The 13,627-nt window shown below is 33.8% G+C and overlaps 1 protein-coding gene across 4 annotated transcripts in view; it reads right to left on the minus strand.

Moving 5' to 3' along the window:
• Window positions 1-13,627, minus strand: part of ZRANB3 (zinc finger RANBP2-type containing 3) — a 207,197-nt gene that overhangs the window by 61,056 nt on the left and 132,514 nt on the right. For all 4 annotated transcript variants that reach the window (XM_032479349.1, XM_032479348.1, XM_032479347.1 and 1 more), the window contains 2 exons: window positions 9,802-9,973; window positions 8,416-8,532 (listed from right to left, as the gene is read on the minus strand). In XM_032479349.1, the coding sequence (XP_032335240.1) occupies window positions 8,416-8,532; window positions 9,802-9,973 (289 nt within the window). The remainder of the gene's footprint in view (window positions 1-8,415; window positions 8,533-9,801; window positions 9,974-13,627) is intronic.

Below are 13,627 nucleotides of genomic sequence, written 5' to 3' on the forward strand. Positions count from 1 at the left end.
CCTTTGCAGTCACAACTTGGCTAACTTTTGCAAGAGGACTAACATTTGGCCTATCTCGGCCTCCAACATGCCTTCCTCATTAAGCTAATCATTCCTAGCTTTTAATTTAAAGTGAGATACATATGACTCTTCCTTTCACTTGAACACTTCGAGGCCATTGTAGGGCTATTAACTGGCCTAAACGCAATATTGTTCTAATAGAGGGGGAATGAAAAAGGACTAAAAATTAGGAAGCTGGCGTGGCAAGGATTGGTCTTCTGCTGCTAGTAATCTTTGGGAACATGTTCCAATCTGGGACAATTAAATTTTCACCTCTTTTCTTTTTCTTCAAGAATCCTAGGAATTAGGTGCTACTTCTTATTGACTGTCAACACTTCTGACTTCTAACTAAGGTTTCTGACCATGCACAGAAAATTATCTGAAAAATTCTCATGTATATTCTTTTCCTTTAAGCAACATTCTATACTCAGTATTATGTAAAAAGAAAGCTAAGCAAGCAAGCAAACAAAAAACAAGACAGCTATTAACTTTAAGAAAAACAACAGTTGTCAAAGAAAAGAAATGTAATTACAGCTCAACTGTGAAATGTTTAACAGAGTCATTATACTATAAACAATGAACACTGATCAAACCAAAAATTATGATTCGGGAAAATGAAGTAGGGGGAATGTATTGCAAATATTTTCTTCCAGTCTCTTGCATTTACCTTTTCACAGCCATGTCTTTCATATACTATACTTTTAAACACCGTAAGTTTTAAAGTTTTGGGGGCGCAGGGTAATAGCTCAAGTGGTAGAGCACACAATGTGCTGAGTTCAATTCCCAGTATCTCCTCTAAAATTAAGTGAATAGATAAATCTCAAAAAAATTTTTTAAAGTTTTGAGTCCCATTTGTTTTTTCTTTAAAGTATGTGCTTTCTGTATTTTATCTTAAAAAATGTTCCTACCCAAAGGATGGCATATTTTAAAGTAGGTATGCTACTGAAAGTTTTATAAATTAGCTTTTAAATTTAAGTCTATGATCCACTTCAAGTTAATTATTCTATATGGTGTGGAATAGTGATCAAGGCTCATTTTTTCCCCTTATGGATATCTAATTGCCCTAGTATTCTGTTGAAAAGACTACCGTTTCCCCATTGAATTATCTTGTCCTTTCCTAAGATCAGTTGACAATCTATATGAAGGTCTATTTCTGAACTCTCTTTTCTGGTTCATTAATCTATATACCTATCCCTATGCCAATACACAACGTCTTATCACTGTAACTTTATAGTAAGTATATATATTATGTGGTGTGAGTCTTCCAACTTTGCTCAGAATTATTTTGGCTACAGTAAGTCCATTGCATTACCTCATAAATTATACACTCAGTTTGTCAGTTTCTAAAAAAAAGACTACAGGGATTTTGATTAGCATTGTATTGAGTATATAAATTAATTAACAGAGAACAAGCATCTTAGCAATATCAAATCTTCTGATTCATGAGCATGATCTGTCTTATTTAAGTCTGTTTTACATTCTCTAAATAGTGTTTAATGGTTTTTTTAGTGAATTTTTTTTGTTGAATTTATCCCAAAGTAGCTCATGTTTATGGATGCTACTGTAAATCATATTTTTAAAATTTTAATTTCAAATTTTTCATTGCTAGTATGTAGAACTACAAATGCTTTTTGTATTTTGAACACGAACTGCCATGACCTTGATAAATCCACTTGTTAGTTCTAGTAGCATGAAATGTTCATGAATTTTCTATATAGACAACCATGGTGTCTATAAATGTAGGCAATTTTCCTTACTCCTTTTCAATCGCATAGCTGTTACTTCCTTTTCTAGCCTACTGCACAGTTGTAAGAACTACGTTGAATCAACAATGTTGAACTGAAGTGATGAGAGAACCGACTCTTACTTTGTTTCTGATCTTAGGGGAGCAGCATTCAGTCTTTGAGCATTAACTGTGATGTTATTTCTAAGTTTTTCATAAATACCTTTTATTGGGATGAGGAAGCCCCTTTCTACTCCTAATTTGCTGAGATGTTTAATCATGAATGGATGTGGAATTCTGTCAAATGCTTTCATTGGGATAAACATATAATTTTCCATTTTTATGTTGTTAACGTGGTGAACTACAGTGATTAATTCAGTTTTATACAAACCTTTATTCCCGGTATAAATACTTTTAAACATATTGGTGGATTTGATCTGCTAATGTTTAGTTAAGGATTTTTATATTCATGAAGGATATGCGTCTGTAGTTCTCTTGATGTGTCTGTCTAGTCTCGGCATCAGAATAATCCCACTTCATAAAATTACTTGGGAGGTATTTATTCCTCTTCTGTTCTCTAAAAAAGTTTTAGTTATTAGTTTTAGTTAATAGATATTGACATATTTATTCATATTATTTATTCATTTAGTCATATTATTATAATGAATTGACTCCTTTATTAGATGAATAACTCCTGATGAATTTAATCCTTTATCTTTAAATGACAAATTGACTCCTTTATCTTTATGTGTCTCCTCTTTAATCCTGGGAATATTCTTTGTTCTAAAGCCTACATCATTTCATATTAATGTATCTACTTCAGCTTTCTTTTGATTAATTGTCTTCATCCATTTATTTTTAACTTTAAGCCTTCATACTTAAAGAGAACTTCTTATAGATATCATACAGTTTATGCAATCTGACAATTCCTGCCTTTTAAATGCTGGTTTTAGGGCATTTACATATAATGCAATTATTGACAAAACTGTATTTAAACCTACCATTTTGTTTTCTATTTGATTTAGTTGTTCCTTATTCCTTTTTCTTTCTTTTCTGCCTTCTTTTGGATTAACTTCAATTTTTTTTCTGTCATTAGATTAATTTATTATGTCCACTATATATACATCTTAAAACTTTTTATTTTGAAATAAGTTTAGACAACAGAGGTTGCAAAAATAATACTGAGAGTTCCTATATACCCTGAACCTGGCTTCTCCTGATAATACTAGTGATAATTTCTTATATAACCAAAGAACAATATCAACACCAGAAAACTACATTGGTATATTGATATTTTCTATCACTACAATTCTGTCATTTTGAAGATGTTATAAAAATGTGTTGTGATGTATGTAAACTTTTGAGACTGCTTTCTTTCACTTAGTGTAATGCTTCTCGGAGTCATCCAATTTGTTGCACTTATCAACAGTTTATTCCTTTTAATTGAGTATTCCATTATATTTGTTTGAAGGAACTGTGGGTTTTTTCCAAGTTTTGGTTATTACAAATAAATTTCCGTAAAGGTATTTATGTAAATCTAAATTTTTACTTCTCTAGGATAAATATCCAGGACAGTCAGATTTTTTATGATTACATTTTGTCTCATCTATTTGCTTATAAGCTAAGTAAAAGAATTTTTCCCTCAGATACAATGTATTTTATTTCTAGCATTTCTATTTTATTGTCTTTAGAGTTTCCATGTTTCTTCTGAAATTTTCCATCTTTTCATTTATGTTGTTTATCTTTTCTTCTAGCTCCTTTAACATACGATTCCTAGCTTTCTTAAAGTCCTTGTCTAATTGTCCTACAATCTGAGTTATTTTTTCATCTGGCTTTATCTTTGATAATGGGTGAGTTTTTTAAATTGCTTTTATTAGTTCATAATTTCCATTAATGCTAGAAATTTTGTATAGAAGAACAGGATAGAGTGAGATAAATGATACTTACACCCAGAAAAGGGCATGATTCTTTTTCTATCAAGGTGATAGTATGGAAGGGACTGAGACAATCTTATCAGTATTGAGCTATATTTAGGTTGTTACATTTACCTTTAGTGCACCGCAAACTGGGATTCCCTCAACAACGGGACGCTTCTCTCTCATGAAAGTGTGTGCTAAGAATTCTTCTAGCTGCACTCTCAGCTTTTGGCAGTTCTTGCACGCCTGCACTATAGCAGGATGCCTCTCCCCCAGTAGTAGATTAATCCATGGGAGGGGGCAGAAGATTTCTTTGTTCTTCAGGTAGCATGTCAATATAAGGCAGGCCTTTTGCTTCAGCTGAGTCTTACAGATGAGGCTTTCCTGGTGTTTCTGCCCCTCTACCCTAAGGCAACCAAACTATGTCATGTAACCGTGGGTGATCCTGGGCAAGAGAGAGATTCCTCCATCAGTAACAGATCTCTGTCCTATATAAGGTCCTGATTTCAATAGGGTTTCATCCCCTCAGGGTTTCATTTTATTTCTACTCAAACCCCAAAAGCAGCTGATCCTGGACTGGGCTTTGCAGACTCGGGGAGGGGGACTTTGCCTCTCCTACAGTAGCACAAGGCTTTTGATCAGTGTGAGAAGAGGGTCCTAGAAGTACTCAGGGTATCATGCTTGAACTCCACCAATGGGGGTGCTCTCTGATCTCCTAGTCAGTATCTGACAGAGGCCAATGGAAATAAAGCTTTTGAATGAGTATGGGCTCCCTGGGTCAGAATCCCATATTATTGTGAACTGTCGCGACAGCCTATGCTCAGTCTTTTTAATTTTGTTAAATTTTAGCTGTTTTCTTCTTATCTGCTTCTACCTGCTTCCTAACACTTATCTGCCAAAGGAAACAAATCTATGTCTCATCTCTCCTCACAACAAACTAGGAAAAGAAGGAATTTTTCTCAACCTATGAAAGGGCATCTATAAAAATCTTAAAGATAACATTATAATTAATGGTAAAAGACTGAATGTTCTCTGTCTACAACTGGCAACAAGGCAAGTTTGTCCAGTCCTACCAAACTTATACTTGTGTTCCTTCAATGTGATGGGCAATAAATAAAAATAAATTAAAGGCATACAGATTACAGGGAAGAAATAAAAGTGCTTTATGTGTAGACAAAATGATGTCTATGTAGAAAATCTCAAAGAATTTACAAAAAAGTCACAGGAACTAATAAGAGTGCAGCAGGTTACAAGATAAAAGGTCAATATACAAAAATCAATAATAATTCTATACTTAGCAATGAAAAAGTAGAAATTTAAATACTATTTACAAGAGCATAAGAAGACATGGATACTTAGAAATAAATCTAACAAAATGTATTCAAGAAAACATTGCTGGGGGAAATTAAAGAAGACTTAAGTAAAAGAGATACTCTTCTCATGGATCAGGAGATTCAACAGTATTAAGAAGTCAGTTCTCAATACTACCTATCTGTTAGAACGGCTATTATCAAAATGACAAGAAATAACAAATATTGGCAAGACTGTGCAGAAAAGGATCCCCTGTGCACTGCTGGTGGGAATAAAAATTGGTGCAGTCACTATGGAGAACAGTATGGAGGTTCCTCAAAAATTAAGAGATAGAACTACCATATAATTTCACTTCCAGGTATTTATCCAAAGAAAACAAAAACACTAACGGGATAAGATATATGCACCACCATATTGACTGCAGCATTATACAACAGCCAAGAGAACCTAAGTGTCCACTGATGGTTGAATGAAGAAAACATGACACACACACACAGAGGAGTATCACTGACACTTAAAAAGAAGGAAATCTTGCCATTTGTAACAACATGGATGAATCTTGAGGGCATTATACTAAATAAGTCAGATAGAGAAAGGCAAAAACTGTATGATCTCATTTCTATGTGGAATCTTAAAAAACAAACAAATCCCCAAAGCCCACAAATATAAAAGACAGACTGATGGTTTATGGAGGCAAGGGGTAGAGGGTTGGTGAAACAGGTAAAAGAGGTCAAAAGGTACAAACTTCCAGTTATGAAGTAAATGTGTCATGGGATGTAATGTACAGCATGGTGCCTATAGTTGATAATACTGTATTGCATGTTTGAAAGTTGCTGAGAGAATGGATATTTAGAGTTCTCATCACAAGAAAAACATTTTTGTAACTATATATGGTGATGAATGTTAAATGGGCTTACTGTGGTGATCATTTTGCAATATATATAAATATTGAATTATTATGTTATAGACCTGAAACCAATATAATACTGTATGTCAATTATATCTCAATTAAAATAAGTCAATTCTCCCAAATTAATCTACAGATTCAAAACAATTCCAATCAAAATTGTATATACTTAAGAAGCTAATTCTAAAACTCATAAAGAAAAGCAAAAGAACTACAATACACAAAACAATTTTAAAACAGAATAAAGTAGGGACAAACACTATGTGATTTTAAGACTTATAAAGGTAGAGTAATCAAGCAACTATAGTATTCTGTGAGGTCAGATGGATAGCTCAATGAAATAGAATAGAGTTCAGAAACAATCTACACATATATAACCAATTGATTTTTTATGAAACTGCCAAGATAATTCAATAAGGGGAAAATTGTCTTCTCAACAAAGAGTGGTAGAACAATTAAAAATCCATATGCAAAAAAACAAAACAAAAACCAAACTGAACCTCCACTCTTACTCTGTAACACATAAAACAATTATCTCAAAATAGCTCACTGACCTACATTTATAAACTAAGGCTATAGCACTTCTGGAAGAAACACAGGATAAAATCTTTATGAACGCGGATTAAGCAAAAAATAATTAGGACTCAACAACCGCAAAACATAAAATTAAAAACCTGATAAACTGGACTGTTTCAAAATTTAAAATTTCTGTTCTTTAAAAACATAATGTTGGGGTTGGGGTGTAGAGTGAGTTCTTGGTGTGCATGAGGTCCTGGGTTCAATCCCCAGTGCCTCTGTTAAGGGGGTGGGGGGGAATCCAACAACCCACAATGTCAAGAAAATAAAAATGGGAGCCAGAGACTTGGAAGTAATATTTGCAAATGACATTTACGTTAGAGAACTTGTTTCTAAATATATCAAGGGGCTCTTACAACCCAAGATAAATATGGGCTTGATATGAACAAGCACTTTTCAAAAGAAAATGAATGGCTAAAAAGCACATGAAAATATGCTCAATATCATTAGTCATTAAGAAGAGGCAAATTAAAATAATAATGAGATACCACTGCTTACCAAGAAGTATAACTAAAATTAAAAAGACTGACAATACCAAGTGCTGACAAAGATGTAGGACAACTGGAATCCTCATATGTTGCCAGTGGGAATGCCAACACTTTGTTGTTTTTTTGTCTTTGTTTTTGTTTTTTTTGGGGGGTGTGGTAATTAGGTTTATCTATATTTAGAGGAGGTACTGGGGATTGAACTCAGGTCCTTATGCATGCTAAGCATGTACTCTACCACTTGAGCTATACTCTCCCCTAAAATGGTATAGCACTTTGAAAAACAACTTGGTGGCTTTTTATAAAGTTAAATCTACACTTCCCATATGACCCAGCAGTTCCAGTTCCATCAATTTACTTAAAAGAGATGAAAATATGTCCATACAAAGACTTGTACATGAATGATTATAACAGGCTTATTCATAATAGCCCGATCTGAGACTACCCCAAATGGCCATTAAATGGTAAAGGAATTTAATTGTCACATAAATATAGATATACAAATATTTATATACCCATGTATTTGAATATTATTCAGCAATAAAAATGAAAATGCTAATGTCATATGCAAAAACATGGATCAATATTCAAAAGCTTTATGCAAAGTGAAATAAGTCAGACACAATGCTACGTACTATAGGACTACATTTTTGTGACATTCTGAAAAATGCAAAATTATAGCGACAGAAAGCAGATCTGTGACTGACGAAGTCTAGAGGGTAGGTGTGAGGGAAATAACCAAGGTGCATGAGGGAACTTTTGGAGGTAATGGGAATTTTCTTTATCTTGATTGTACTGGTGACTAACTATATTTGTCAAGCCTCATCACACTATATATTTTCAAAGGACAAATTTCACTGTATATAAATTATATTTAAATAAACCTCTCTTTAAAAAATTATGCTATAAAAAAATCTCAGAACTGGGAGAAGGATGACACTCATTAGTATGTATAAGTTCAACAATGCTGGTAAAAACAACAAACAATGTGTAGTAAGTTTACCTGATATACACTGAGATTTAAAAACCCCCTAATTTGTACTTTTGGATAAAAAGAACATCTATCTCTGTAGGGATCTAACAATGTAATACCAATTAAAAATGATTGACTTACATAAAAAAAAGATTATTTGTAGCAATTATGTAGTAAAGCCATGGAAAAAGCTGACAACAAAGATGAATATATGTAAGTCCTTTAAATGAGAAAGTGTAAAATATACTCCCTTATCAAACTATAGCCATACACAGAAAAGGATCACTATATGAACAGAACAGGTATAATGCTGTGCATTATACTACTGTTTACTTTGAATGTGTCTGAATTTTTCTGTAATAAAGAGTTAAAAAATTAAATGGCAAAGATATTGTGCAGTATGCAAATAAGCTGCTTAATTAAAAAATTAAATACATTAAATAATTTGTATCAAGACAAACAAATGATGGCCCAGCAATAAGTACCTTGGCAATAGCAGTTTGTTTAAACATGCGAGTAATCAACCCCACGACAGTCTCGGTGCCACCTGAACTTGGAGCTCTCCTTAATTTTTCCCACTCTTCAAAGCTGGAATTCAATTCCTATGTAGAAGAAAATAGCAATGTTTAGAAAAACAAACTGATACAACATTGTACACTGACTACAACTCAATAAAAGAAAAAAAGAAATCCAGCATAAAGAAGAGAGCAATTAATACAATAATGAATCATGTTTTACTTACCTTCTTTTTATATATAGAAACGTGTGTGTGTGTGTTTATACATATAAAGAAAATTCCCAAAGTTGCCAATGTGCTCATTTTAAAACATCACTGTGCAGATAAGTCAGTCACATTTTGTGCTAATGACAAAAACCAATGACAAGTTGTGGGTGAAAACCAAGCCCTTAACCCACACCATAAATTAAACAGTTACAGCTTTCTCTTACAGAGCAACATTTTGTAAAGTAAAAATAAAAATTTAAGAAACATTTTAAATAAAATAATATATAAAGTAATAACAAAAACTTAAAGAGAGCATGGTAGTCAAAATGTATACAGTAGCAAAACATTTTACTAAAAGGTATGACTTTATTTAAATAAGCATAAAGACTTAGGGAATATTAGTTGAAAAATGTTAATATAATCATATATTGACTCTTCTTTTTGTAATGTTAAAATGGTGGAAACAGAAAATCAGATCATTCTTACTTACTTCACCAATATTTTGCACAGTGTTCATAAAATGCTTATTCTACACTTTCAAGATAAAACAAGGCAATAAATAGTCTTTGTCGACAAAGTTATGTTCAGATTTGAAGAAATTCAAAGAATATATAAGCATCCTACTCCCCAAAAGTAAATGTAGATAAGGATTAGGTAAAACACAATTTGGTTTTCTAATATGTTGAACTCCACATCTTACAACATGATCACAGATTTTTAAGATTCCAAGAACAGGGGGCTACATCTAAATTATTCTAGAAGACAGCTACTCATACCTAAAAAATAAATCCTAGAGCAACAAACACAATTCTTCTTGCTAATTATTGGGTTTCACATCCTACAAATACTTAGAATTCTTAATACTAAGTCTATGTTGCAAGTGAAGTGCTTCTTTTCCTCTATTCTGCAGAAATATATATTTTAATGACCAAGATACTAAATCTTTTCACATTATTTGATAACTACATTTAAATTCTTCCTGCTCTCTTCTTGAAATGATACAAAGCCAATTCACATGCCTCTATTAATTAAACCTATTTTAAGAAAGTGGACTTTTCCATCTGTGAAATATGAGATATGCATAATTTTTCAAAGTATAATTTAAAATGATTTCAAATAAGACTTTCAGTCAAAGACGGGTTCTCACCTTGGCTGCTGCTGATGGAAGATCAAATGGAATACGCTGTCTGATTTTAGGGGGCAGCTGGGTTAAAACTTCAGTCTTTAATCTTCTAATCATTATGTCACTTAATCGCTGATGAAGTTCATTAAGATTTGATGCCCCTCTACAATCCCATTGAGCCCTTTTACCAAAATATCTGTTAATATAAAGAAAAAGCATGTAGCAAAGCTGAATACTAGAGAGTAAGAAAATAATTTAACCACTGTGTTCTTCCAAAATTTTATAAAGGAGCCATGATGCTGTTTTTACTTTTATTTCTGAATGCAAATTAGTTTCAAAAGCTCAGCTTTAGAAGTAGTCATGAATAAGATTATACATTACTCTTAGCTATAGAAAATGTTAGTGTTTAAACATAGTGTTTATACTGAGTTAATCCAAGACTGGGATGAACTGATAACTCTTGAGTACCACTGGCATTTCGGATGGGCTCAAACTTGGCAGTGTGTTTAGCAGATCTAGCCCTAATCGGGCACCGCCAGTACACCAGCCAGTCTATGTAACAACTGAAGCCACCTAAAACATTTTCCACAACTTCTACGAGGCAATATTATCTCCCACTGTTAAGCATAGCGGATGGATCACTTGGTGACCTCTCCTTCCTCTGAAACCACAGAATTGACAGCAAAGGGAAAAAAAGGGCAGAGATCCACTATGAAAGAGAGATGGGAGGGAAAACATCAGAGGATCAGTGATTTCAATAAACGTTTAGAAGTCAGACAGACAAGTGGTAGCTGATTTGACAAAAGAAAGTAAGCTACAAATTAAAATGCTTGCAGTAGAGAGCTTGTCCTCCAGGTCTCTGAAAAGATCAGGAGTTAGAAGCATCAAGCCCTCCAGACAGGGGTTAGGATGAGGGTTGACATCTAGGGGATCTACTGAACTTCGGCACCAGGACAGCTGGCCCAACAGCATCCCTCTGTCACTGTGACAACCCACACACAAACTCACAAAATTCCCAATCATCTTCCAGGAACCCACACTAATGAAAATAGCTGTTAAAGAATAATTAACAAGGGAAAAATTTTTGTTAGGCTATATTACAATTATTAGTATTACTTAAATAACTATCCATTTTAGTGGGATTTAGTGGTATTTTAACACAAATAGGGTCATTTTGAGATACTTAGAATTAGCTAAGATTTTTTTTTTAAGTTTAGTGTATTTTAATAGCAAACATACAGGAATAGTACCAACATTAAAAATGTGCATCTGCGTGTAGAATTCATTAGAAAAGTATAGTGAGTGGATGGAACTTCTGTGTGATAAAATGATAGATACCATGTAGTCTTCAATAATAAAAGTATGTGTTTAAAAAAACTAAGTGCTGGCATTGTAAAAAATGTAGTAGGTTTGTTATAACTGTTATAAATTGAATTACTGAAACTTGTTCATCGAAGTATTTTGACTTCCTTTAATGCTTTATGTTTCCATATTTTTTTAAGTTTTATACTTTTGTTATTTTATTTATTTTTTATGAACTTTTTTTTATTGAGTTATAGTCATTTTATAATGTTGTGTCAAATTCCAGTGTAGAGCACAATTTTTCATTCATACATGAACATACATACATTCATTGTCACATTCTCTTTCGCTGTGAGCCACCACAAGATCCTGTATATATCTCCCTGTGCTACACAGTACAATCTTGGTTATTTATTCTACATTTTGACATCCCAGTCCCTTCCCACCCCCCGTCCCCATATTTATTTTTTAAATTTACACACTAATGAAAATGGAAAAATACTCATTTCACTCTTATCTTAAATTGACTTCTAGTGCAGTCATTCCTAGCTATTTACATTGTAAAGGAAATATTTTATTGTAGTTTGCAAAATTTTAATTTTTCCTCTATGTTATCCTGGAGTTGTACGCATTTTTTAAAAAATTATAGGCAGATACAGATGATTATATACCTATATATTTTGTTTAGGAATATTAGGGGAGCACTAGATAATATTTACTATGAAAAGTGGACATCAGGCCGATAGGGTTGAGAAATACATTACTACAGCTTCCCTGTTCTCATCATGATCATTACACCCATTATACATGCTACATGTGAGACTAAGTTTTGGGGAAAAAAAGATATTTAATGTTTTTGAATTTCAATCTTTAACACAAAGTAAATAAATAAAGGCCCCTAAGGAGCAATAAAGACCAAAACAAACAAACAAACAAAAAACACCAGATACATCTGAGGAGGATGAATGCATGAGGTCTTAAATGCCTTACATTAGAAAACAGCAAGTATTCTGAAGGTAAATGTAATATGACAGGCAATACTACACAGCCACAACGATGGCAGAATGGTGACCCTCATCACCATAAATAAAATGTGAAGAAACATCTCATAAGCTAAAGACGATATTGAGTAGAAGTCCTACAGCGTCAAATTCTCTTCACCTGCACAGGTGTGTGTATCCCAGGGCATGCTGGTAGTTGCGAACTACTCCATCTCCTACCTGCTAATCTCTCCTGCACACCACTAAGTTGAGCTTCTTAAAATACAAATCATAATATTCTTCTCTTGCTTAAAAACTTTCAGCAGGAGACTTCCACTTTCCTCCAACATGTAAGGAGCTTAGAACTCACAACTCCATCCCATCAACAAGTAAATATCTAAACAAACTGAAAAATCAACAAGTCTTTTTAGATTTGTGAGAGAAGTGAGATCATGAGACAAACCGGTGCCCTTAAAATTGGCAAGGGAGACAGATGGATACAGAGAATAAAAGTTTATCAGAGCAGAAACATCCAGGAAACCAGTGCCAGGGTAGGAACACCTCAACTGTAGGTGGCGAATTGCCAGAAGCTCAGTGTGAAAAAAAAACTCTGACATTTAAAACCTCAAGGGGATCCAGTCCTACAGTGGAGGCGGGGTACCCCCATACTTGTGTGGGTTATAACTCCAGGAGCTGTACCAAGTCCCCATGGCGAACATCAGAGAAAAACCTCCTCACACTTCCAGCAGGAGGAGGAGAAAAGGAATCATTTTGAAATAGGCTCCAACATTTTGCTTTTCTTCACCAAGGCTGCCCTCAGGAAAAATTCTCTTACCAGAACCTAACTGATCTGGGGGCAGGGAAATACCCCATTCTGGCCCCCTCTAGTCTTCCTGTTCAACTAAAGGAGGGGAAACACTGAGAAGTACTGGTGAAGATCACGGTCCAGGGCAGAAGCTCAACAGAAGACTGAGATCTTACAGATCCCGCCTCCTCCCTCCACACCTTTCAACTATGTTACTAAAGGCTTGTTACTGCAAGTCCTTCTACTCAGCTCATCATGCCCACCTTTCAACAAAACACTGAAGGCATACTGAAAGGTAAGAAGCAGTCTAAAGAGATTGAACAAGCATCACAATCAGTCATAGGTAGCAAGAAGGTAGGAATTACAAAATGAGAAATTTTTTTCAAATATGATTAATAGGATAAAGAGTGTTAACAGAAAAACTAGATGACATGCAAGAATGGATGGGTATTGTATATAGAGATGGAAATTCTAAGAAAGAATCAAAAAGAAATGCTACAGATCATAAATACTGTAACAAAATGAAGAATGCTTTTGACGGGCCCATGAAGAGACCGGACACAGTTGAGGAAAGAATTTCTAGGCTTGAGAATGTAATAGTAGGAATTTCCAAAACTAAAACTAAAGAAGAAAAAAAAAACTGGAAAAAAAAAAAAAAACCAGAGCAGAACATCCAAAAACTGTGGAAAAACTATAAAAGGTGGAAAATACGCATATTGAAAATAAAAGAGGAAGAGTGAAAGGAACAAGAAATATATGAAAC

The sequence above is a fragment of the Camelus ferus genome, chromosome 5 (genome assembly GCF_009834535.1).
Source record: "Camelus ferus isolate YT-003-E chromosome 5, BCGSAC_Cfer_1.0, whole genome shotgun sequence".
NCBI lineage: Eukaryota > Metazoa > Chordata > Mammalia > Artiodactyla > Camelidae > Camelus > Camelus ferus.